Source organism: Mus pahari, chromosome 4 (assembly GCF_900095145.1).
Source record: "Mus pahari chromosome 4, PAHARI_EIJ_v1.1, whole genome shotgun sequence".
Taxonomy (NCBI): domain Eukaryota; kingdom Metazoa; phylum Chordata; class Mammalia; order Rodentia; family Muridae; genus Mus; species Mus pahari.
Genome location: NC_034593.1, coordinates 92,806,546 through 92,831,241, shown reverse-complemented (window position 1 = coordinate 92,831,241; position 24,696 = coordinate 92,806,546). Strand labels below are relative to the sequence as shown.

The following is a 24,696-nucleotide window of genomic DNA, read 5'->3' as shown; positions in this document are numbered from 1 at the left end:
ACACTGTTTCTTCCTGGACAGACATACATGTGCATGTATGATAAAAATCAATCTAAAAAGTGGGCACAGTAAGAGCTTAACAGCTCCCATAATGAACACAGTAATATGATTACAGTACTCTCGCATGTTGAGTCTCTAGGTAAACTGTGCTACTGATACACGGATGAGCCAAAGAACCCCAGAACAGGTAACGAACAGTGTAGCTGTGTGCTTGGTACAAGGGAAGACTCAGGCTCTGGCAGGGTGACACAGGACCCTGACAAACTTCATTATGCTACTCAAAAGGAATGCTCCCTTCAACACAATGGGCCCAGAGTAACAAAAACCACAAAAAACAATCCTTAGAGGCCAAGGAGGCCACTGACTATACCGAGAACAAATGAGGATCTTGAGTCTCCCCTGCACTGCCCAAACAGAACATCAATATCTGAAATATCATTCCCTAGAACAGACCTGGGTGGGTGTGGTGGTTTGAATGTGTGACCCTGCTGGAAGAAGTGTGTCACTGTGAGGACAGGCTTTGAGGTCTCCAAGGCTACTTATGTCTAGTGTGGCAGTCTTTTTCTTCTGTTTTCAGATCAAGATGTAGCACTCTCAGCCCCTTCTCCAGCACTGTGTCTGCCTGCACGCTGCCATGCTTCCCACCGTGACCGTAACTGACTAAACCTCCGTCGCTGTAAGCCAGCCCCAACTAAATGTTTTCTTTATCACAGTTGCTGTGGTCATGGTGTCTCTTAACAGCAGTAGAAACCCTAAGGCAGTGGGGAAAATACAGTTAAGCAAAGAACTTCCAGTTTTTTATTTTTAAAATTATTTAACAAGGAAAACAGTCAATCAAGTCTTTAAAAATTAGAATGATTAATTTACAATAAAACAGTCAACTTAAAATATCAGCCTCTTCATGAGGGCCACAGAGGCCAATAGTTCTTTAAACAGCAGGATTGTACAGTTGACGTTCTGACCTATATTTGACGGCACAGAAATACAAAAGCCAAACAACTCCCATCCACCTTCCCGTCTCTTAAGAGTTTAAACACTTGCTTAGAGCAATACTCAGATTTAAAAAAACAGTTGTATTTTTAAAAATATCTACAACTAATCTCATGAGAACACTCTTAAAACACAAATACCTTAAAATCATTTTGTGGCACATCAGTCAGCTTAAAGAAATAGCAAAATAAAAACTAATGTTCACGAATTATCATCCCTCTCTTTTAAATAGAAACCACCCCAGGCAAAACGTTTTCCATTATTAACTCCACTTCTCATAAAGAGCTGAGCTAATCCCACCAGGCGGGACGCACCTTCTGATCCTTGGTCGGAGCTGCCAGCTTGAGAGTTTATGACTAAATACAAAGGAAGATAAAACCAAACTCACACATTCTGTAATGGGGAAAACAAACATTTGTCTTCAAGTCATGTCACAGTTCACAGCAGTTTAAAGGTTGATTCTACAGGTGGTGGGCTAAAACAAACCTGCCTCCATTGTACACATGACAATCCTGCGGAACTAGTAAACTCATATTGAGTTACCAACTCACACACGCTAAGTCCTGGACAAACGGCATTTACCAGGTTCATACAGATCCAGTATCAGAGCTCTTAGATAGAACACTTCATTTTCATACTCTCCAATGTGTGAACAAAGCTTCAACTAACTGCCTTACAGCAACATATTAATTTGTGACTGCCAGCCAGGCACTTAAATTCAGGAAGAGAGGCTTGGCGACTTTGAGGTAAACCAGATCTTCACTAATTACTCTGAAAACACTTTGATACTACACCAACTGGACTTACTTGGCTTTTAAGCTCGTCACTGTTGTGCCAAAACCCACACCCTGTGGGAATATATGCTAGTAAGGGCATCTGAAGCCTGAATTGGCTCCATTTGTTTCTGTGTTCATACTGGAAACCACGAACATACACACACACAGGATATGGTCTAACGGGTCAAGGGGAGTAACTTTCTCCTTAACTGGAGTTTAGTAAACTATTTAGGGATCCACCATCAGTCATATAGACACATTAAAACAAAACAAGACCAAGTGCTGGCCTCAGCAGCTTCAGGAAGATGACTGAGTCTTATTGTAAAAGGCAGCAGTTTGCCTAGGAATGCAAACCCCGTTGAATGATCCCAGCGTTAGCACTCAGGAGCATAGCAAATGTTTCTTCCCCCTTTTGATTAGTTTCAAGGTGATGGGGAATTTACTTAATGAAAATTCATTAGGAACTAGATCAGCAAGGTGTGTGTGGTGGAATGTGCCTGTAATCCCAGCACTTGGGAGCAATCTCCCAAGTATGTAGGTATGTAGGTATGATCCAGGAAGAGTGTTGTGAGTTTGAGGCCATCCAGGACTACACAGCAAGATCCTGTTATAAACAAAAGAATCCCAAGGATCTCAGATTTTTAGGCATTACAAGATCAAAAGAGAAAATGGCCATTTTGGAATAAGGATTGCTTTTTTCAATCAAGGTATCCAATTTATGTTTTCATTAGAATCACTGAGCTGAGTTTTATGTTAAGTATCACATGACAAACAAAACCCACCAATGAATTATCAGGGCATTACCACAAATACCAAGCCTCTAAGTGACAATTAATGGCATTTTACATTCTTTTCTCAAGTAGCAAAGGATACCTCTTTATTTGAACAAACACATTAGCTTTTGTTAGTTGGCAGCCTAACTTATAGATATGTTTTAAATACTTTTAAAAAGCTATATAAAGAACATTAATCTAATGGGGGGGGCAAGAGATGTAGGTATGAACTCTGGCTTCAGTTTCCATGTGGTTAAAAATAAGGGGTCTGAAAATGTAAAGATATCTAGGCTTACCCCAGAGCTAACCAGGTATTTCTAGTCCTGGTATAGAACCACACTAAGTTTTATCCTTGTAGTGCTAACAGCAGGCATCAGGCAAAAGTCTATAAGCAGGAATAATAGGCAGGGAGCAAATATGAATGAACTGTTTCTCTGTGATGCTAACTGGCTTGTTCAAGTTTTGAAACCATGACCTGGTCCATTAGCACCATGGTTTATTCAACCGAGATAATTATCCAAGCTCCTATAGGATGCTCGAACTGCTCTGGGCTGAGAGATGAGGGATGCTGAGGAGGGAACTGAGGGCCATGCTCTCTCCACATACAGATATATATTCCACGAAGAAACTATGCAGCAAAGATATAACCTGCCTGCTAATAACTATATCTCAGCAAGGTCTGAAGAATCATTAATCACAGCTATAAAGTAACAACATGCCAATTTTTACAGTATCTATACTATAAATGGAGGGCTTCCTGGTATGAACCAATTTATTATAATGGAAGCTCATTAATTATTAGATTATCAGTAAGCTAGAAGAAATTACAAATATTTATAGGTGATAACCTACCAAAAAAGGAAAAAAAAAAAAAAGATTAGCTAGAATTAAATGAAATTATTCAGAATTTCTTTCAGTTCCATCTTTCTCCCGGGAGAATCCCAAACAGGGAAACTATCTTCATGTACATATACAGAGCATCTGCCATCGGGTATACACCTTGCCCTTAAAGGTAGATGGCTCATAGTCACTTAACTATACAATGGTTCTTGAAACATCTATTCCAATTACAAACTGTAATGGAGCCTACAGAGCACTTTTAGGAAAAAGGCACTTTGTTGTGAATGTTGGATTTAATTGCATGCAGTTGAGAGTATTCATGTTTCATTTATGAATACAGAGCAGATGCCAGTTTATAGAATATAGCTGATCACATTACAAACCAATCAGCAACATTAATTATATTTTGGGAAGAAAGTAATTTATGACATTTTCCCCTCAAACTAACAAAGCTAAGTTCAACAGTTGGGGGAAGGGGAAAATCACCAGCAGTTGTTTGTTACCTTAGAGCTTAAGAAACTGTTGTCAACAGAATGGCATGGTTCTCTGCATCAATGTAAACTGCTTTTCAGAGGACAAAGCCAGCTGGCAGCTGTGTTTGTTTCTAGGGGAAACCCAGGGCAGAGAACTACTAGGGAGAAACAGGTCCATTTCTCTGGTCAGACAGCCGAGTGAGGAGGTAGTTATTCTGAAGAGGTCTCAGGTTAGATGGCTGTGCTCAGTAACTGAGTCGGGGAAGCAGGAAGCAGGAGCTTCTCTGAGATGCAGAGAGCAGCAGGAACATGTCTCCTCCAGGGATGTCAGAACCAGGATATCAGTGCAGCTGAAACAGAGACAGGAGGTAAGACAAACAAGGACAAGAAACTCAGTGTCAATCAAGACATTTCAAACTTGTCCTACCTTCAAAGTGGCTCTTTTCTGATGACAGAACTTTTAAGGGATCTACAACAAAACAACACAGTGTCATTTAGTTTCTATATTGTCAATCCTTAGTAGGGTATCTTCAATGTATCCACTCCCCAATCATGGCACATATAGGTCTCAAATTCCTACACTAAAAATAGGAAGCTGTCTGTAGAATAAATGCTGAAAGAATTAATTAGAACGTAGCACTCCCTGAAAGGGTGCTATGAGGGAAATTTTTTTTTTTAAAAGATTTATTTATTTTATATGTGTGAGTACACTGTCACTCTCTTCAGACACACCTGAAGAGGGCATCGGATCCCATTACAGATGGTTGTGAGCCACCAAGTGGTTGCTGGGAATTGAACTCAGAACATATGGAAGAGCAGTCAAGTACTCTTAACCGCTGAGCCATCTCTCCAGCCCCAAATTATTTTACCTTTAATATTTGTTTGTGTGTATGTATGTGACATGTAGGTGTGTGACATGTAGTTGCCTGTGGAGGTCATAAACAGTGGATCCCTTGGAGCTGGAGTCACAGTTGGTTACGAGACACCCAACATGGATGCTGGCGTATGAATCAAATATATATTTGCATTCTCTTGTTGCAAATATATGAAAACTTTCATTTAAGTTGCAAAAGTCAGTAGTGCTCAAGTAGTTATTCTAAACTGTCTAATGCTAAGTAGGAGCTATGGTTACAATGCAAGAGGACACTCACCTACTACATCAGCACACAGGGCAGCCCCATACAACCCTGAGTGCCATCATCACTGCTGTTGAGCTTTTTCATTCGGTACTGGCGTATCTCCCTTACCAGTGTGTAAAAGGCATCCTCCACACCCTAGTAAAAGAAAATACAAAACAAACGAACAACGGGCACAGTTCAAGTTGTAATCTCTCATTTCCACCTCTCTGTGTGGATTTGATCCTAATCAATAGCTGATAAATTGGCGTAACTTAGGAAGAAGACACCAAATCCAGCATTCCTAGGGGATCACACTGATAACTGGCATGTTTTGTTTACAAAACAAACAACAACACAAAGATAGTCCAGCCAAGAGAGAAGGGCAAGGTGGGTGTACAGTACAGAAGTACCTCCAGAAAAGTTAAGTCCTCAATAGTGGCAAGTGCTGACAGAAAAAAGGATTCATGCTTAGAGTATGTTTAATCTTGGAAGAGTTGAGCCTGTTAAGGCAGAAATAGAAATCCCTGCTGGGCAGTGGTGGCACACGCCTTTAATCCCAGCACTTGGGAGGCAGAGGCAGGCAGATTTCTGAGTTTGAGGCCAGCCTTGTCTACAAAGTGAGTTCTAGGACAGCCAGGGCTACACAGAGAAACCTTGTCTCAACAACAACATCAACAACATAGAAATCCCACAGTACAGTAGTGTTCTTTTGGTGGGGGGGTAGTGGGGGAAAAGGGGAAAAGTTTAACAAGAAACAAAGACCAACTATACAAAAACTACTATCCAAAACCCATTATAAATAACCTAGACTACATCTCTACCACACTTGATCAATCAAACATCCCTGCTTTAAACATTCACACTTGCTTGAATCTCTAGCATACCTGTCGGGTCTTGGCTGAGGTTTCAATGAATGGAATTCCGTAACTCTTGGCCAGCTCGTGGGCTTGCTTTGTGTCAACTGTCCTTGTTGGCAAGTCACACTTGTTCCCTACCAGCACCATGGGTACATCATCAGAATCTTTCACACGCTTAATTTGCTCCCTAGAACAAAGAACAGGTAGCTGATCATAAGCAAAGCAAGCTTTCTGGAGGAGTATACTGGTAGACAAGAGCAAGTGGTAAATTTACAAAGTCCTTTCACCTACTATTACTCAGCTTACACACTCATACAACTATAGACCTGTAAGTCAAGAATGCCAATTTAGAGTTGGTATAGAAGCTGTATGAGGCTGTGTTCACTTCCAGCTCTAATATACTGATGCATGTCCTTACTGGGCTTGGCTCTGGGTTTAATTGGAAACTACAAAAGGTACTTTAGATTAAGCTTAAATGTACAGAAAGTAGAGCTTATGGATTCTAAATGACTTTAAAAAATTTTAATTTATATCTTATTTGTGTGTGTGCATGTACCATGGCATGCATATGGAGGGAGATCAGAGGAAAACCCTGGGTGGGGGGGGGGAGTTGGTTTTTCTCCTTCTATTATATGGGTGCCAGGGAATACAAACTCGGGCTGTTAGGCCTGGCAGCAAGCACATTTACCCACTGAATCATCTTGCTGAACCCTAGATAACTTTTTTTTTTTAAAAGATTTATTTATTTATTATATGTAAGTACACTGTAGCTGTCTTCAGACACTCCAGAAGAGGGCGTCAGATCTTGTTATGGATGGTTATGAGCCACCATGTGGTTGCTAGGATTTGAACTCCGGACCTTCAGAAGAGCAGTCGGGTGCTCTTACCCACTGAGCCATCTCACCAGCCCCCCTAGATAACTTTTTAAAGCTCCCTTTGCAACAACAATATTTGATGGAAGATAATTCATTTACTTTGTAAGATGGGTGATGCTCTAATTCTTTCCTCAAACAAAATTATAGCTAGAAGCTTATGATATTTAACATTAAGAAAATTCTAGAATTGCTCTTAATAAATGTGTATGCATGCAAGCATGTGCATAGATCCAGAACTATCAAAAATAGCTTTTTAATAAAAACGATAAGGTAGCACTGGCTGTCCTTGAGCTCACAGAGATCTGCCTCTCTCTGCCTCTTGAGTGCTGGGATTAAAGGTACATGCCACCACCCTTGGCAAAAATAGTTTTCAGTTCACATACAATATAGCATACAGTACATCTAGAAGTTATTGCCTCAGTTTCTGTGATAAAGAACTTTTTGTGATAATAGAAAATGGTACTTGGTAGTCCTTAGTCTGCTACTGAGTTTTATGTAAATGTCAAATAACCACATCTGGTCATGGCTATAATATTGCACAGTACTATTTTAGACTCTACCCTTGGATTTCAGTCACTGCATCCAACTAGCTAGCTACAGAACTACTTTGGTATGTCAGAATTCTCTGTCCATTCCCCCCCAAAAAACAAACAAACCCTCAAACCAAACAATAATGAAACCTAACAAAAACTAAGACCGAAAAAAACAGGACCCTGCTATATATGGCTCAATAGGTAGACAATGGTAGCTTTGAATTATCAATTCTCTTCCCTCGGCTTCCCAGGCACCAACATGCCCAGTGGTGGTTGCTTATGCTAAAGGATATTATAAACTAGCCTAAACACCCAGAGCATGCTGATGTTCGGTCGCTACTGTTCCTTACATTATTAAATCTTCTGTGAGGACCAGACTCGATTTCTTCAATATCAGTGAACTGAGCAAGTGATTTATTTTCAGCACACAAACTAAGACAGCTATGTCTACAGTGTGCCTGATGAAGCTCACTGGGGTTTCATGTCCATATAGAATAAGCTCACTGATAATTTGGTTTCCTTTTCACCTATTTCTAAACATTCACATTTTTTGCTAGACACACACATGCCCTGGTGCACATGTGGAGGTCTGGGCTTGGTGGCAAGCCTTACCAACTGAGCCACATCACTGCTCACTCCACATCCTCACAGGATGCTTTAAATACATTCTGGCTCAGAGAGAACATTTTCCCTTGGGATCCAAGGGAAAACTGGCTTCAAGGTTTCATTACTCCCCACACCCCCCACAGAACACCAAACAATATAGGAAAATAAGCCAAGACTCGGGGTGTAGGCAGACTTACAAAATATATACTATGGGTCAAACACTGTTCTGACTATGTATTAATTTGTTTACTCTTTATGAGGGAGGTATTCTTTTTAAAAAAGATTTAGTTTTATTTCTGGGTATGAGTGTTTTTGCTATGTCTATGCACACAGGTGCCTGGTGCTCAAGGAGGCCAGAGGAGGGTTCCAGATGCCCTAGAACTGGAGTTACAGTCTGGGGCCCTATGTGGGTGCTAGCAATTGAACCTGGGTCACCTGAAAGAGTAGACAGTGCTCTTAATCCCTGAGCCATCTCTCCAGCCTTGAGGAGGTATTCTTATAGTAAATTCAGAAACACAGAGACACAGATTTAGTATTTTGTCCTAAAATTACTTATTAATAACAGAGCCACATTTTAACTTTGACAGTGACTTAAGATAGAATGCTGCTCTAAGAGAGAGACCCAGTGTTTTACCTCTGCTACTAAGGAAAAATATGAATGGGCAGTAGTGGTACATGCCTTTAATCCCAGAACTGGGGAGGCAGAGGCAGGTGGAGTTCTGTGAGTTCAAGGCCAGCTTGATCAAAGAGTTCCAGGCCACACAGAGAAACCCTGTCTTTAAATCTAAGGTCAGCCTGGGATACACAGCAACATCCAGTCTCAAAAATGTAAAATGATTAAGAATGGCATACTAAAGTCCCTAGGGCCCACATAGCTTTGAAACTTGCCAGTTCTCTGAGAATCCTGTTACTCTGTAGCATACCTCATTTCCCAAGTACAGTAACAGTATACCACACACTCAGTGGAAATCAGATTCTTTCTTTTTCTTTTTTTTTTTTTTTTTTTTTTTTTTTGTTTGTTTGTTGTTGTTTTTTTGTTTTTTCGAGACAGGGTTTCTCTGTGTAGCCCTGGCTGTCCTGGAACTCACTCTGTACAGGCCTCAAACTCAGAAATCTGCCTGCCTCTGCCTCCCAGGTACTGGGATCAAAGGTGTGCACCACCACTGCCTAGCCGATTCTTTCTTTTTAATACTAGGGGTTTAAAGATGGTCCATGGGCAAAGGTGCCTGCTGCAAAGCCAAGATGCCCAGGCCCTCAGGAGGGTGCTTTCACTGGCTGTCTTCTGGCTCCCATGGCACACACGTGCTGTTGCACTTGTTCTGGCCTCCACAAAAAAACAAAACAAAACAAAAAAAAGTGTCACCAAAATGTTAAAAAGCTGTATGTTTCCTAAGTCTATATACTTTATAGTTTCAGAGCTCATACTAAGTTTTTCTTTCAGAAAATAGCCCCAGTACCTGTAGAGGTTAATATCTGCAAACGATTTGCTATTATTGATGGCAAACACACAGAGGAAGCCTTCGCCTGTCCTCATGTATTGGTCTCTCATGGCACTGTACTCCTCTTGTCCAGCTGTGTCCAGTATGTCCAACAGACAGGTCTCACCATCAATCACCACTTGTTTTCGGTAAGAATCCTGGGAACATGAAAGGGTGAGGAGGTGGTAGTGGGAGGGACAAGGACAGGCTCAATCTTTATTTAAAACCAGAGAAATATAATTACCCAGGATAAATAAGCCTACCTATGTGACTTACCCTCAATCTGCTAATAGCTAGCATAAATAGCAAACACACACACACACACACACAAAATCATACCCATGCATGCACGCATGACATAAGGGCAGGTGAATTTATATGTATGAGTTCAAAGCCCAGGCCAGCCAGGGTAGCACAGTGAGACCCCATTTCAAAAAAACAAAAGAAAATCCAAAATCAGCCTGAGTTAAGAGGTTAAGACAAAAATAGATATAGATAGATAAAATAAAACAAAACCATTAATAAAAATATCAAAACCAGAAACATCTAGTATGGATTTATGGTCATAATCTTACTTTTATTATATAATAGTCCAAACTTAGAAGACCTTATCTGTGGTACTGGAAAAGTGCTTATATTTTGTTTCATGAATATATTAAAATGTAACCTGTGAAGACATCTGAATTTAACTAACATTCCTGTGTGGTAGAACAGGCTTACACATGAAAAAAATATTTGGTATTTTATAAACAGGGCCTCAATAAGTAGTTCAGGCAAGCCTTGATATTGAAACCTCCTCCCTCAGCCTCTTGGAGGCTCACGAACTGGACTTATACATACCTGCACCATTAACCCCAGGAAAGTGATGGAAATATAGAAATATGAGACTTGTAGGAATTCAGGTGATCTTCCTCAATATCGGTAACTAAATTGTGAAGAAATTCCTAGACACAATGACTCAAAATCTCAACTTGTTTCTACCCCAACTCAATCTGGACTAGATCAAGAATGAGAACGATCCAGAGCCCCTAGTTCTCTATTCCCACTGGATGACCGCCTACAATCTTTTTCCTTGTGACCTACGTTTCTATTAAAGAGCTGTGACATAAACAGAATGAAAATGTGTTCTTTTAAAAGGAAATCCTCAGTAAGCACGAACTTGTTTACTGCTTTTTTTTGGAATACCTTCTTGCTTTCTCTTCTCTTTACTTTCAAAGAGCAGTTATGGGTAAGAGAAAGCCAAAAGTGAGGATAAGGACCAGGCAGTGGATTGGGCCTCACCTCTATGGTGGGATCATATTCATCCACAAAGTGGTTCTGGATTAGCTGGATCGTCAAAGCACTTTTCCCAACACCACCTGCTCCAACCACCACCAGTTTGTACTCAGTCATTTCACACCAGCAAAAACCTGTAGGGAAGCAGCAATTACGATTAAACTGGCAAACCAAACCTACAGTACTTCAAGGGCTTCTGTGAGTTTACCAAACTCTTCTGTTCCTAAGGCACCCATTCGATACACGTGGCCTTCCTCTAAGTTCTCAAAGTGATTCAGAAACATAACATTTCTTGCAGGTGAGTGCGGGCCAGATTCTTGGATTAAAGACCGGCGACTATTTTTCAATCGACTAGGCCCCGCCCTCAGTTTACGGGAAAAGAACCCCCCTTTTCCAATTCCTGAAAACCCAAGCTCTGGGGTCCACCTGGCACGACCACTTCCCGAAACTCCCCTTTCCGGCTCCGAAAATCACCCCAGAGCCAGAGTCCCCCACCCAAGCCTTTGTTTCAGCTCCTCAAGTCTCCGCGTCTCCCCGCCCCGCCGGGCGTTCACACGCTGAGAAGTCCGACGCCAGGCAGGCCGTAGTCTTACCTCAAACTCTGCAGACCCCGCCTCGGGAGGCTTTTGGACTTCAACCTCAGCTGTTGGAGACCCCGAAACCGCCATGAACAGCCCCCACCAGGGAGCGGCACTTCCGGCCCCACCCGCTACGTAATCACTAGGCGCCCAGGGGGCCCCAATCCCCGCCCCAGCCACGTGAGCCGACGACTGGAGTCTTACAGCGGGCCGCACCCAGTCCAGCCCCGCCCCGCCCCGATTTCAATAATGAAAGCGCTAGGTGCTAGTGTCTCAAAAATCAGTAAAACTTTATTCGCTTCCATTCTTTCGCCATTAACATAAAACCGGAGAAAGCAAAAATGTTTTGTGTTTACAAAGATAAACGGCCTCTTTACCCAGAGTTCAAAACCTCAAATGACAACGGGGAAGAAGAAAGCGCCCTCCCCGACAACCCCTGAGCTGACCCCTTGTCATCTTTAGACAAAAAGCCTTCACTCCACTTGCCAGGGACCCTGTTTGGGGCCAATTCAAGATGAAGGCCTAGAAATCAGGCCAATCCCTTCCCGTGATACAAAGTTGAACAGAAGTTACACCAAGGATCAAGTGCCTGTACTGAACAGGGCACTGGAACCAGGGGTCTACTTATTAAAAAAAACAGGATTCATTTCAGGCACAACTTTTTTATTATTATTATTTTTTTGTTCATTTTGTTTTTAAATCAGTAAAAGAAACTGGGTCCTAGAAGCTGCAGTGATCTAAGCAGCAGCAATTTTGTGCATTCGTCTTTTGTTTAAATATGTTTAAATTATCACACTGCTGGCACACTTCATTTGCATGAAATTCTGCACCATACATACTAATTGTAGTAAAGTTATTTACCCCCCATCCCAGGAAGAAAAAAAAAAAAAACTACTCGGGAATATAATTTTCACTGAAATGTAATCAAACTTCGTTAAGTGGATTGTGACAAGATTATAAATGATAGGAAAATAACATTTTAACATTTGGCCATCAACTTAAGAAAATCGTTTGCTATATAAATTTTTGCAATTTCTAAAGGTAATATATTCTACCTTCATATGGTCCTCAGAATTAAAGCATAATGAACAGGGAAAAAATAGGAAAAAATGCAGCTGAGTGTTAAGTCATGAAGGTAGAGTATATACTGACTAGAGTGCAGAATTTCATAGGGCCAACAAAGTAACAGTCTGTATTGTTCACTTACACAGGCCAAGTGGAATTTGCAATTACCAGTTGCGTTAAATGCACCAAATAAAGCTCCTAAATTGACACTATAAGGCGCCACCTTTAAGTTTTCCAGGCTGCAACTGTGCATAATTTTAAAATGGTTTCTTAAATTTATTTATTTTTTCTTTAAACATAACACGAGGAAGGTGTTAAAACTGGTGTAATAGCTCAATAGAATAAGTATTCCAGACTTTGGGAGGGATGAAGAGGAAGATATTCAGAACCCTTCACCAGAATCCCCCCAACTTGACCATAGTGGATTAATGATGTGCTTTGTGGATGTGGTTAGTCAATGACACCAGCTTGACGGATCTTTCTTTCTGCACCAAATCCCTGTGAAGAAATATAACAGTAAATGATTTGAGTGTATTGACAAGAAATATGCTTCTTGGTGTAATAGCACACACTAGTTATCCTACCATGGGCAAAGCAGAGGTGTAGTGGGGAGTTCAAAGCAACTCTAATCTACATACCAGACACTATCTCCAAATAGAAAGAAAAAGTGCGCCTTACAGAAGGCATCTACTCTATTAGGGTCTGAATTAATGTGTTAGGGAGCCCAAATAGGTGATAAGCAACCCTTCCTTCACTAAGTTCTTTAAGCTGAAGTAAGATTATTAGTTGACCTCCCTCACATCCCTAGTGAAATCATACCATTGAGTTATCTGGTCCCCTTGGTTGACGAAGAACCATTAGACGTGGAGCACTGGCATCATCCAGGGTGATGTTCTTTAAGCGATTGACCAACCGGTCAGGCCGAGGAGCTGCAACAGCTTTGGGGCCTTCACTGTAAGAGTGAAAGTGAGAAGAACCAACAATTGCTGGGAAGAAGGTAAGCAGTTGTAGGTTCCCTACCCAAATGACTCACTTTTAATGAGGGAGACTCTTCTTGCCTCATCTTAGCTGGCAAGACAAGACAGACAAGTTTATATATACTTCCCAGCTCAGAGTTTCAACTGCATAGGAGCTATAAAGAATCCTAGACTTGTCAACAGAGACTAATTCCAGATACACAAAACAAGGCAACATGTTTAAAAAAAAAATCTTGAAAAAAAGCCAAATATGAATAGGTCTAGATTCCTATCTTTAAAGGGAACAATGTTGAGATTAAAACCTAATAGCATAAGTCAGTCAGAATGACTAAGGTATAAAATTTAGACATTTCAGCAGCACAAAGTCTAGAAGTGAATAGACAGAAAGAAAGAGCCAATAAGCTAAACTCTTAAGAACAAGGATCATATAACCGTTTAATACTTAAGATACAGCACACACAGTGCTAACACATCACAGTAAGTGTTTCTCAGGTCAGAGTTATGAGACAATAAATACCAGAGGTAGAAAAATAGATAAGGTGGCACACAGCAGCAAGCTCGAGGTAAGGTAAGTCATGGATATAAAACTGAGACCTATCTCAAACAAAGCAATGACTAGCAGAAAAGGCAAAATTAGATAGAGATAGAAGTGTAAAATAGTTCCTAATAAACCCAGCCAGATGAGAGTGGCAAAGAAAGCACAGAATGCATGGACGAGGGTGTGAACTCAGAGCAGTTATTTCCAACCCTAACAAACAAATAGAAACTCACCAGACTCGCCAAACATTACAGGCGCTGCACTTCCCCGTGCGCTGATTAAGGATCACTGAGAATTCCACCTCATCTCCTGCCTGTAGCTCAATGCCATCCTGAACTTCTTTCACATGGAAAAAGAGCTTCTTGCTATCTCCTACTTCATAGTTAATAAAGCCAAACTGGAAAAAGAGAACACACACACAAACAAAATTTACAATGGAGAAGACATACCACAGAAAGGAAGAGCAATTCATTTTGAAAGATAAGGCTAAACCCTAATTAGAAAGGACTTAGAAAACATGGCATTACTAATGATGAGCTAAATTCAGCTGCTGTATGATAAAATTCATCAGGAAAGTCACACCTCTGAAACAATTGCCATTCATTCTATTCTAAGCATGACTAAGGCAATCCCCACCAAGTGACAGTAATTATCAATAATCACATTTATTTTCTCCTTGCTAAAGTTGTCACTTTATCCCTTGTCTTTGTCCCAAAGCAATAGTCTAAAAAACTGAGATAGCCATGAAAGTTTAAATGCCAGTACTCAAGAGAGTTCCAGATCAGCCAAAACAGCATAGAGCAGCCATGTCTTAGAAACAAACAAACAAACAAACAAGTAAGTAAGTAAATACTGGCTGATGACTTTCCCTTACCAATATTAGGATAGAATGCACATCCAGAGACATAGCACGTAATTACCTGATCTTTCACACATTCCACAGTAGCCCTACGAAGGGGTGTGATGTTGTAGGCCATAGTTTGTGCATTTTGGCCAAGTACACACAACTGGAACTTGACACTCTCCCCTTTCTGTAGGCAATCCCCTTTGTTGGCCATCCCAACTATGCCAAAAGGATACACTTCACCTTTCATATCCCCTGTAAACAAAATGGTACAAAATCTAAATACACATACTAGAAATACATTTTGTTACCTTATTATTTTCTTTAAATTTAAAAATTTTACCTTAAAGATTAACATGGAAACAAGCAACAAAAACAAGGACAAACCCTAACACTAATTTCTAAAATGCATTATCAACTAACAGGCCAAAACCAAACCAAACCAACCAAAAACAAACAAAAAACCCAGGTGGCAATCTAGCAAAACACAGGCAAACAGATACAGATACAAGGATTCTTTGTTATGATTCAGGCTCCTTAAGAGTCCAGGGCTATAAACCAGGCTCTCTTCTCCCCTGCTACACCACCACTCTTCAGTATAACAGCAAAAAGTGACCCGGAGACGAATGCAAGGGATAGGTAGTAATGCTCATTGATTCAGCCAATGTATTAACAAGCTTCAGAGGTGGAAATGCTTATAATAAACTACCTCATAATCAGAGGTAACTTTATTTTTCTTCAAATTTTCAGCACCTAAAACATGAAGGTCCCAAATGTCTGAAATAATTCCAGCAAACCAACTTGTTAATAGGTATAGTTATTTATTATACATTTTTATGATTCATAATTTTCATAGACTCCTCTGAGGGTAAAGATACCATCACCTTTTTAAAGATAAAGAAACTGAACTAATATAATTTGTCTAAGGTTATTCATCCAGTAAGAGGTGTTCAGACCTACTGAGTTGTAATTTTGTTCCCAAATAAAAAGATGCGCATGCAACCAAGCAGGAAAATGAGATGTGTGTCTAATCCAACAATGGCTTTCCTTACTTTGAACTAACCCTACAGCAGTATTGAAGAATAAGTGGATGGGGTGGGCAGGTGGTCAGTGGCTTCCAAAAGGAATGTCAAAGTACCATTTCAAAATGGAAGGTAGAGGCCTACACACCCTTGTTTTGTCGGGTGCTTTGCTTATGAGAGCATATACATGGCTCATGTTAATTCCTGTCTAGAGTGTTAGGAACCAAGAGAGAGCAACAGTGGGCTTCTATGTAAAACAGAGTATCTAAGAAAATCATGTCATACATCACGGTTCTTTCTTTCAACAAATGAACTGTTCTCCCCTACTTTACACGCTTTCTGACTTACAGATGAGACAAGAACTACTTTCTTTCTTTTTTTTTTTTTTTAAAGATTTTATTTATTTATTATATGTAAGAACACTGTAGCTATCTTCAGACACTCCAGAAGAGGGAGTCAGATCTTGTTATGGATGGTTATTAGCCACCATGTGGTTGCTGGGATTTGAACTCCGGACCTTCAGAAGAGCAGTCGGGTGCTCTTACCCACTGAGCCATCTCACCAGCCCAAGAACTACTTTTTATGAGACAAGTTATCTGAGTGGAATGTTTCAAATATTCTACCATTAAACTGTTATCTTAATTATCCAGGATTCCTTATTATTTCTAATACACTTATTCTATGCATACTTATCAAATAAAGTTGGCCTTTCTGGGTGGCAACTATTGGAAAAAATGTAAGTACCAAAACTCTTGATTGCTTGAAGATGGGGAGAATATTATAGAAGTAAGTAAACGGAGAGAGTCAAGATCTGGAGGACCCCAAGGTGCTAAGGAACAGCAAGCATACTTCTGGAAAGGAAGTATTCATAAAACTAAATAGTTACTAATATCAATGACCACCTGGATTTGGATTTAACAAAAAGTATGATTATCATTACACAATATTAAACATTCTCAGCACAGTAATCATTTGCTCAGTTTAATCCAGGGTGACTTCATTTTCAAGGAGTATATATAAAAATAAAGTCTAAGCACAGGAAGAAAAAGAAAAGGAGTCCCTTTTCTTCTCAGCTTCCTAAGAAACCTGGAAGCACATGCAATGAGCCCCATCATATATTAAAACCGTGTGAAGGCATAGCAGATTCCAGTGTCGGGGCTGTGCTTACCCTCCTCCACAATCTCAATCATTCCTTGGTACTCAATCTGTGTTGGATCAACACCTCTCAGAGGGCGAATGACTTTACCAGAGTAGATGGTGGGATTAGCTTCCTCAGTAATGCCATTCACTACAAAACAAATGCACACATAATTATCACACAGTAATTTCAAACTCTATCTCATAAGTCAAAGTAAAAAATACAAACTTGATGTTCGTACAAAGTGAATGCTTTTTGTTTAGACTTTCCAAGGATTTTAATTTTTATTTCTAATTATACGTTTATGTGTCTCTGCAATGGCTGCAGTACCTAAGATACAGTAAGAGGATATCAGATTTCCTGGAGCTGGTTAAACGGACTGTAAGCTGCCTGAGGTAGAGGCAGGAATTTAAGTCCTTTGGAAGAACATTCATTATTATGCAGCTTCTAGCCAGCTAATAATCTCTTCATCCTAATTTTTCCTTTTTCCTCTTCTACACACACACACACACACACAGCACACACACACACACACAGCACACACACACACACACACACACAGATCGTATTTTACAGCTCAGGGTGGTTTGAAACTCAAGACCCTCCCCAGATCTCTTAGTGTTGAGAGTACAGGTGTGCACAATGCTCAACTAGTTGGCTGCTCAATATTCTTAAAGTAGGAAGGGGAATCAGTTCTAAAGCTAGTTCTATTTCTTGAACGTAAAGTAAATATTTGTATGTAAGTAAAATTAAATATAAATTTCTTGACCATAAATGTTTCTAAAATGCCATTAAAGGTGCCGGAGTTTGGTAAATAAATCAATTTGTTTGGCATAACAAATATTCATATTTAAACACATCTTCTGAGCCTGGTGTGGTGGCATATGGCCTTACTGGAAGCAGACAGAGGTAGGTGATCTCTGTGACTGCCAGACAGCCAGAGCTACAGAAAATACCTGCCCCAACAACAAATAAAATAAATAGATATTTTGGTTTTCATTTGTATTTTGAATCCCACAAAAAATAAGCATAAAAGACCAGAACTTGTCTGGTTTCTTCACAACTTTATCTCTAGTGCATCAAAACCACTGTGCAGTTAAGGTATTTGTACAATAAAAATGGAAGGTCTTAGCTGACCTATCTCTAGGTCTCAATTTAGATGAAGAAAGATAAAACTGAGTTGCAGGCTATATAAAAATAGGAGATGCCAAGCCGGGTGTGGTGGCGTACGCCTTTAATCCCAGCACTTGGGAGGCAGAGACAGGCGGATTTCTGAGTTCAAGGCCAGCCTGGTCTGCAGAGTGAGTTCCAGGACAGCCAAGGCTATACAGAGAAATCCTGTCTTGAAAAACCAAAAAAAAAAAAACAAAAAACAAAAAACAAAAACCCAAAAAAACAAAAACAAAAAAACAAAAAAATAAGAGATGCCAAAGCTGCACTTGCTAGACCCTGAGCTCCACCCCCAACACAGAAGCCTATTGCCCTAAAAACAGAAGCTCTAAAGTTAAGGTTGTCTTCATTTTTCACATTTTAGATCTATAACTCTACAAAATAGTCTACCAGAAGAATGCCTATTTCTGTAACTCCATTAAGATTTATATAGAAAGTGTATATTTCTCAGATAAAAAAAAAAAAAGCAGGAGGGTGCTTTAATTATTGGAAATGCATAATCCCTACCCCACGGCACCCCCAAGTCAGATGGCTAGCCAGGCAGGATGGCATACACATTTAGGAGGCAGAACCAGTAATTTTCTCCAAGTTTGAGGTCAGCCTGATCAACACAGCCAGTTTCAAGAAAGCCAAAGCTTTATATAGTGACTCTTTTCTTAATAAACTGTCACATCCTCCAAATTCAAAATGTTATCTCTGAAATGTTACTGAAATCATGCAGACTGTCATGCCCAGAATTTGGTAGTGTCAAGAACATGAATTACTGACAAACACTGAACGTATACTGCTGATCTGGGTACCTGAGAGCAAATGTTACAGAACATGTATGGCAGTATCCTTCTCCTGACCCTATCTATATATCTTCCCATCAAAGCATAGGATGAATAGGAATCACAATTCATTACCTGAGTGAGTTTTGTTTACTTTCTCAGCACTGACTTTATTGCCTTTGCCTTTGGACAAGCTGTATTCAACCATGTCTCCCAGTTCCAGGCTATCAACATCACCAGAGAACTCACTAAAGGGAAAGGATAATAAAGTGACATTAAAATAAGCCACTACCACTAATATCAACAGTAGCATGTAGCCTTTTCTCCTTCCAACATCCATGGGAGGTCTGCATATATTAAGATACTGTTTTAAGGTATCGATTCATTAAATCCTTAAACCAAACCAAACCAAAAACAAAACAAAACAAAAACCACCAAGAACCTATAAACTGAGCTACCACTATTTCTAGCTTGAAGGTAAAGAAATCAAGAAGTGAATTCATTTGATGAAAGTAACATATTAAGAGGGAGAACCTAGATCAAAACTAAAATAATCTGGTTTTGGTTCAATGAACCCATATTTTTTACTATATGCTATAACTGTATTATCACACTAGTACCAATATGTATAATAAAAATATGAAAAGGCAGGTAAATGAATTTCTATATTTATGGCAGATGCCCAACTTCTGTATGTAACTTGCTATAACTACAAATAGAAAAGCTGGGTCTCACAAACTGTAATTACCAAAAAGTATGCTATATTAAATTCTTTGGAACGTTAATATAAAAGAATACGATGGGGGGGGTATAGGGAACTTTCGGGATAGCTTTTGAAATGTAAATAAAGAAAATAATAAAGAAAAAAAAAAAAAGAATATGATAGGGATGGATAGTTTGCTGTCCAAAAGGCATTCCTTACCTATAATGGAAAAATATTTCCTTATCATGATTAGCTGTTTCAATAAATCCAAAATTATCTTTCAGAGTTGCCACATAACCCAAGAGCCTTTTGGAGTTAGAATTACGACCTAAAAGTCTCACGCAAGTTGCAATCTGCTGTCCAGGCCTCTGTTTGTCACTAATACTAAATTCAACCTACAAAACAATGAGGATGATAGTTAGTATCATTGTCATTTCCACAAGCTCTGTACCTTTAAGAAGCTGACCCAAAACACCCGCCAGACCAAGCTTTTCACTCCAGATCTACTTTGTAATTACTGTGACAGAAAAATTTACAGAAAGCACTTGCTGTCAATTCATAAATGATTAAGTTTTGCCTGTCAATGTACACTTTGTAGTTTTAATTTCTATAAAGAGAGGCTGTCTAAAAAGCAGGCAATGTAAATTTTTGGTGTAATTGTATACGGGTTTTATTTTAGTGAGTACTTTTAACTTACTTGTGGCTATGTTTAAGACTGTATCTAGTGGTTCTAGCACTTACTACTAACTGCTAGAATTACAGGTGTGCCATCACACTCATCTCCAAGAACTCAAACCTAAAAACCTATCATTCAGCACGTTTCAGAAGCTCACAAGACCCTGTTTTATTATATATTTAATCTTTCCAGTGAAAAATGCTTCAGCCAAACTTAGCAAAATTTAAACCATCCTTTAGCAAATATAATCAAGACAACCTTTAACCTTTCTTCAAGTAAGTAAAACTATCTTGCCTTATCTCCTATTTGAGGAGAAGTAGATCCTTCCACATCCTTGGCTTGAAAAGCAATCGTCAGTTTCACCCCACAGTCGTCATAAGCTATAATGCCATCTTCTGCCTCCTAAAGAAAATATAAAACACAATTAAATATCCTCAAGAACACAAACAAATGATAATATAAAAAGGGGAGGAAGATATATAATTACAGTACTTAGGGATCCTTAACACAAAGAATTGGCAGAGCCACAGAAATTTATTCCAGGACCTCTCTAAACAACACAAGACAAAAATGCATGAATAAAAGGTATGCCTGCCTTCACTCAGAGCTGAGCTGCCTCAATCTACTATCACTGAGCCTTTCAGTTTTATCAGAAAATTAAGCTGAGTGTGACATTTCTAGCCAAGAGAAAATTTTGTGGAGCATGAAGCTTAGCTTTCTCATGAAGAAAACTCTTTAATATTCTTAAAGTAGCAGCTGAAAATATGCTCTTTACTGTCCCAGAGCACTTCAGTGTTTAGTCACTATTATCAATGTGTAAGAAAATAACTTGGTTTAAAAACTAGCACAAATCGGGCTGGCACTGTAGCCCACTGACAGAGCTCTTGTCTACCAAGTCAAAAGCTCTGGGTTCAATCCCCAATTAAAAAGAAAAAGAAGTCAGGCGTGGTGGCACATGCCTTTGATCCCAGCACTTGGGAGGCAAAGGCAGGCGGATTTCTGAGTTCAAGGCCAGCCTGGTCTACAAAGTCAGTTCCAGAACAGCCAGGGCTATACAGAGAAACCCTGTCTCGAAAAAACAAAAACAAAGAAAAAGAAATACGAGCACAAATCAAAGCACTAGAAATGTTACGATATACCAGTATTTCTACAATAATTAAAACTTTGCACACACATTTCACATACACCCTGATAGTAAGTGATGTCACAAATTACATTTGTGTGGTTCAATATCATTTCTATGGGAATAATGTCCACGTCATCAATCCCTTATACCTCACTGCTATTACATTATCAAAACTAGTTTACTTATCTTAATTAAAATTCTTTATGATTATTTATACATTAATTTACTAAACTTAAGTAATTTACTAGATAGGCAATTTGTATTAGTGAAAGCATCTCCCTAGTTACTTAGAAGTTTGTACAAAACCACAAGTGCCCCTTGATAGTAATTTTAAAAGATTTGTTTTACAGTTAAGTCTCTCATGCACCTTAAAATTGTCTACTCCGTTTAGAGTTACAGTGATAGTCCATATCTGATGCCATTACCCAACTGAAAATGTTGAAGTACTGCACAAAAAGTTCATTATTGAACTTAGAGAGCAATCATCGATGCTTTTCTCCCTCAATCAAAACCACAGTCCACCTTCTTCAAACCAGTTACTTGCTGTTTTGTCATCTTCCCTGCTCTCTTTCCCTCATCTTGACCTCTATTCTGTCAGAAATGCCCTTTCTATTGCTACATATTAAATGCCAACACCTTAAGAGAATCATCCCAAGATCTTCCCAGTTATTTACTTTGCCAGAGCCATGTAACCTTCCTCCTCCCAAACACATAAAGCAAGTTTGAGAGGATGCTCTGGCAAAGTAAATAACTTTGGCCTTTATGGCCAATATAGCTTGGTAACAACCCCAGTGCCTTTGGTACTACAGAAAACTTTATATCTTATAGTAGTTATTCTGTACAAGTCTCTTAATTTATTTTTGTCTGGAAGAAGCAAGGATGCTGACTAAAACATGCCCCTTGCAAAAAGTCAAAGATGATGAAGCTAAGAAATGTTATTATTACATACAAATATTTTAAAATAAAAGCAAAGCTTGTTCGAATACTCTACCTAGTTGAACATGACTGAACTCCTGATCTTGCTTTGTCCACCTTACAAGGGTTAGAATCACAGTCCGGTATCATCATGGCTGGTTGTAGTGGCTATTCGGGTTGTCAACTTGACTATACTTGGAATGAACTACAATCTAGAATTGGAAGGCTCACCAGTGACCCTAATCTGGAGACTGGGAGATAGAAGTTTCTGACCTGGATTTTGGTATGGAGATCTTGAAGCATAGTGGCTATGGATTCCAGAAGATTAAGACAGGGAGATCTCTGAGTTCGAGATCATCTGGGATTAAAGGTGTGGGAATGAGCAACTGCTAGACGGACTTTCATTCACAGCTCATGCTGACCATTGTTGGGAGTTGGACTGCAGACTGAAGTCATCAATAAATTCCTTTACTATATAGAGACTACCCGTAAGTTCTGTGACTCTAGAGAACCCTAATACACTGGTGTATAACAGAATTTTTAAAAAGGAGACGATACTTCATTATATGAGCTACAATGCAATCTGGAGGCAAAGATAAAAGACATACAAACCATCTGGATCACCTAACACTTGCCTTGTCTTTGCCTTTATTTGGGCTTGTAGTTTTAGGATTGGAAAAAGTGGCTTCTTTTTCTACGGTGCCCAGAAAACGATGATCTGAATGGGAATGGAATGAAACCGTGCCCTTGGGAAGTTTTTTAATCCTAATAGCATGATTTCTTTGGGCAGAGAGCATATCCTACAAATTAAGCAAAATCAACAAAATTAAAGTTACAAAGGAGACAGCAGAATACCAACCCTCAACGCTTTCCCCAACAGCTACTCACAGGAACCACAGTAAACTCTACTTCATCTGCAATGTGGAGCTGGTTCCCGTCTAGAATTTCACTGAAGTGGAAGAACATACGAGCATCACGATCCACACACTTGATGAAACCAAAACCATCTCTCATGGCAGCAATCACACCCTGAATAAAAACCCAAATTAACATTTTGTAACTGGTTATAGGGTTTTCTGTTTTGTTTTATTTTTTAAAAGAAGTTAAGAAACAACATCAAGTAGATTTTACTAGGAATTCTTTCAAAAACAATCTTAACACAGTATCGCCATCTTAATATTTCTTTTTTCTTCACTTATATACAAACTAGTTTCAACACAGAATTAAAAATTATTATTATTATTATTATTTTAAAATAAAACCCAAGTCTGCCCACCTACACTCTGAAGCCTGATCATCCTTCAAAAAATTATTTTAACTGCAGTAATTAAGAATTTCAGCCAGGCGTGGTGGCACACGCCTTTAATCCCAGCACTTGGGAGGCAGAGGCAGGCGGATTTCTGAGTTCAAGGCCAGCCTGGTCTACAAAGTGAGTTCCAGGACAGCCAAGGGCTACAAACAGAAACCCTGTCTCGAGGAAAAAAAAAAAAAAAAAAATTTCCAGGGCTGGAGAGATGGCTCAGTGGTTAAGAGTACCGACTGCTCTTCCGAACGTCCTGAGTTCAAAGCCCAGCAACCACATGGTGGCTCACAACCATCTATAATGAGATCTGACGTCCTCTTTTGGTGCATCTGAAGACAGCTATCGTGTATTTAGATATAATAATAAATAAATCTTAAAAATTTTTTTCAGATCCCACTCCTTGGAAAATATACATTATAAAAATAAAGCCTTATGAATTGAACCACAAATACATAAGCTAAACGACAATGTAAGAATTTCAAAAATTTACTGATATACTTCGTAAATCATAAAAACAATATTTTATTGCTTTCTTATGTGACTTTAGTCACAGGAAGCCTGTAAGATGTAAAAAAAAAAAAAAAAAAAGTGCAAAAAGTGATATTGTTTCTTCCTCTTGTTTTCTTTTATCCTATGAAAAATGTAGGTTTGTGAGATCACTGTATTCACAGTACTCAGAACACGCAAGGCACTCATGGATTTTTATCCATCTGTCAATGACATGCACATTGCTTATTTACTCCAGAGATGGATACTACTAGTTTTGAATATGACCTGAGTAGTTTGAAATTTAATCATTGTCAAACTCCTAATGGTAACCAAAATATATACTTTATACCATAAAGAGAGAAAAGGGACTCTGCTTGCAAAGAGGGTCTTTTTGTTGTTGTTTTGTTTTTGTAGAAGACCCAGGAGTGATCCCAGGCACTCATATCTACCAGTGATAAACTCTAGTTCAATTTTGGCCACTGTGGGTACCAGGTACACACATGAAAGTAAAATTCACATACACATAAAACAAATGAATGAGGAAGAGGAGGACCAGGGATATGGCAGTGCACACCTTTAATTCTAGCACAAGAGGCAGAAGCAAATTTTTTGAGTTCAAGGCCCACCTGGTCTAAGAGTTCCAGGGGAACCCTGTCTCAAAAAACAACTTATAAAAATGTATCTTTTTTTGTATTGTCAACACTGAGACATGCTACAGATGGCATGATTCCAAAAAACACTAAATACTAACTATACCTGAGAAAAGTCAGTCTACAAAATGTTTAAAA

The 24,696-nt window shown here is 39.3% G+C and overlaps 2 protein-coding genes across 7 annotated transcripts in view; both read right to left on the bottom strand.

Moving 5' to 3' along the window:
* On the bottom strand, nucleotides 1-11,289 carry Nras (NRAS proto-oncogene, GTPase). The gene is made up of 7 exons (XM_021196293.2): nucleotides 11,188-11,289; nucleotides 10,601-10,728; nucleotides 9,299-9,477; nucleotides 5,855-6,014; nucleotides 5,004-5,126; nucleotides 4,280-4,321; nucleotides 1-4,202 (listed from the first exon to the last, which is right to left on the bottom strand). The coding sequence occupies exons 2-5, from the start codon at nucleotides 10,709-10,711 to the stop codon at nucleotides 5,007-5,009; spliced, it is 570 nt and encodes a 189-aa protein (XP_021051952.1). The 5' UTR covers nucleotides 10,712-10,728; nucleotides 11,188-11,289; the 3' UTR covers nucleotides 1-4,202; nucleotides 4,280-4,321; nucleotides 5,004-5,006.
* A 146-nt stretch (nucleotides 11,290-11,435) lies between these two features.
* Nucleotides 11,436-24,696, bottom strand: part of Csde1 (cold shock domain containing E1) — a 30,401-nt gene continuing 17,140 nt past the window's right edge. For 4 of the 6 annotated variants that reach the window (XM_021197154.2, XM_029537325.1, XM_029537326.1 and 1 more), the window contains 10 exons: nucleotides 23,005-23,145; nucleotides 22,752-22,916; nucleotides 20,370-20,477; nucleotides 19,619-19,794; nucleotides 18,832-18,944; nucleotides 16,787-16,906; nucleotides 14,673-14,851; nucleotides 13,986-14,149; nucleotides 13,057-13,189; nucleotides 11,815-12,735 (listed from right to left, as the gene is read on the bottom strand). In XM_021197154.2, coding sequence (XP_021052813.1) covers nucleotides 12,688-12,735; nucleotides 13,057-13,189; nucleotides 13,986-14,149; nucleotides 14,673-14,851; nucleotides 16,787-16,906; nucleotides 18,832-18,944; nucleotides 19,619-19,794; nucleotides 20,370-20,477; nucleotides 22,752-22,916; nucleotides 23,005-23,145 — 1,347 coding nt within the window. In that variant the 3' untranslated portion in view covers nucleotides 11,815-12,687. Of the gene's footprint in view, nucleotides 12,736-13,056; nucleotides 13,190-13,985; nucleotides 14,150-14,672; nucleotides 14,852-16,786; nucleotides 16,907-18,831; nucleotides 18,945-19,618; nucleotides 19,795-20,369; nucleotides 20,478-22,751; nucleotides 22,917-23,004; nucleotides 23,146-24,696 lie in introns of all 6 variants that reach the window. The other 2 variants (XM_029537324.1, XM_029537328.1) reach the window with 1 other exon arrangement.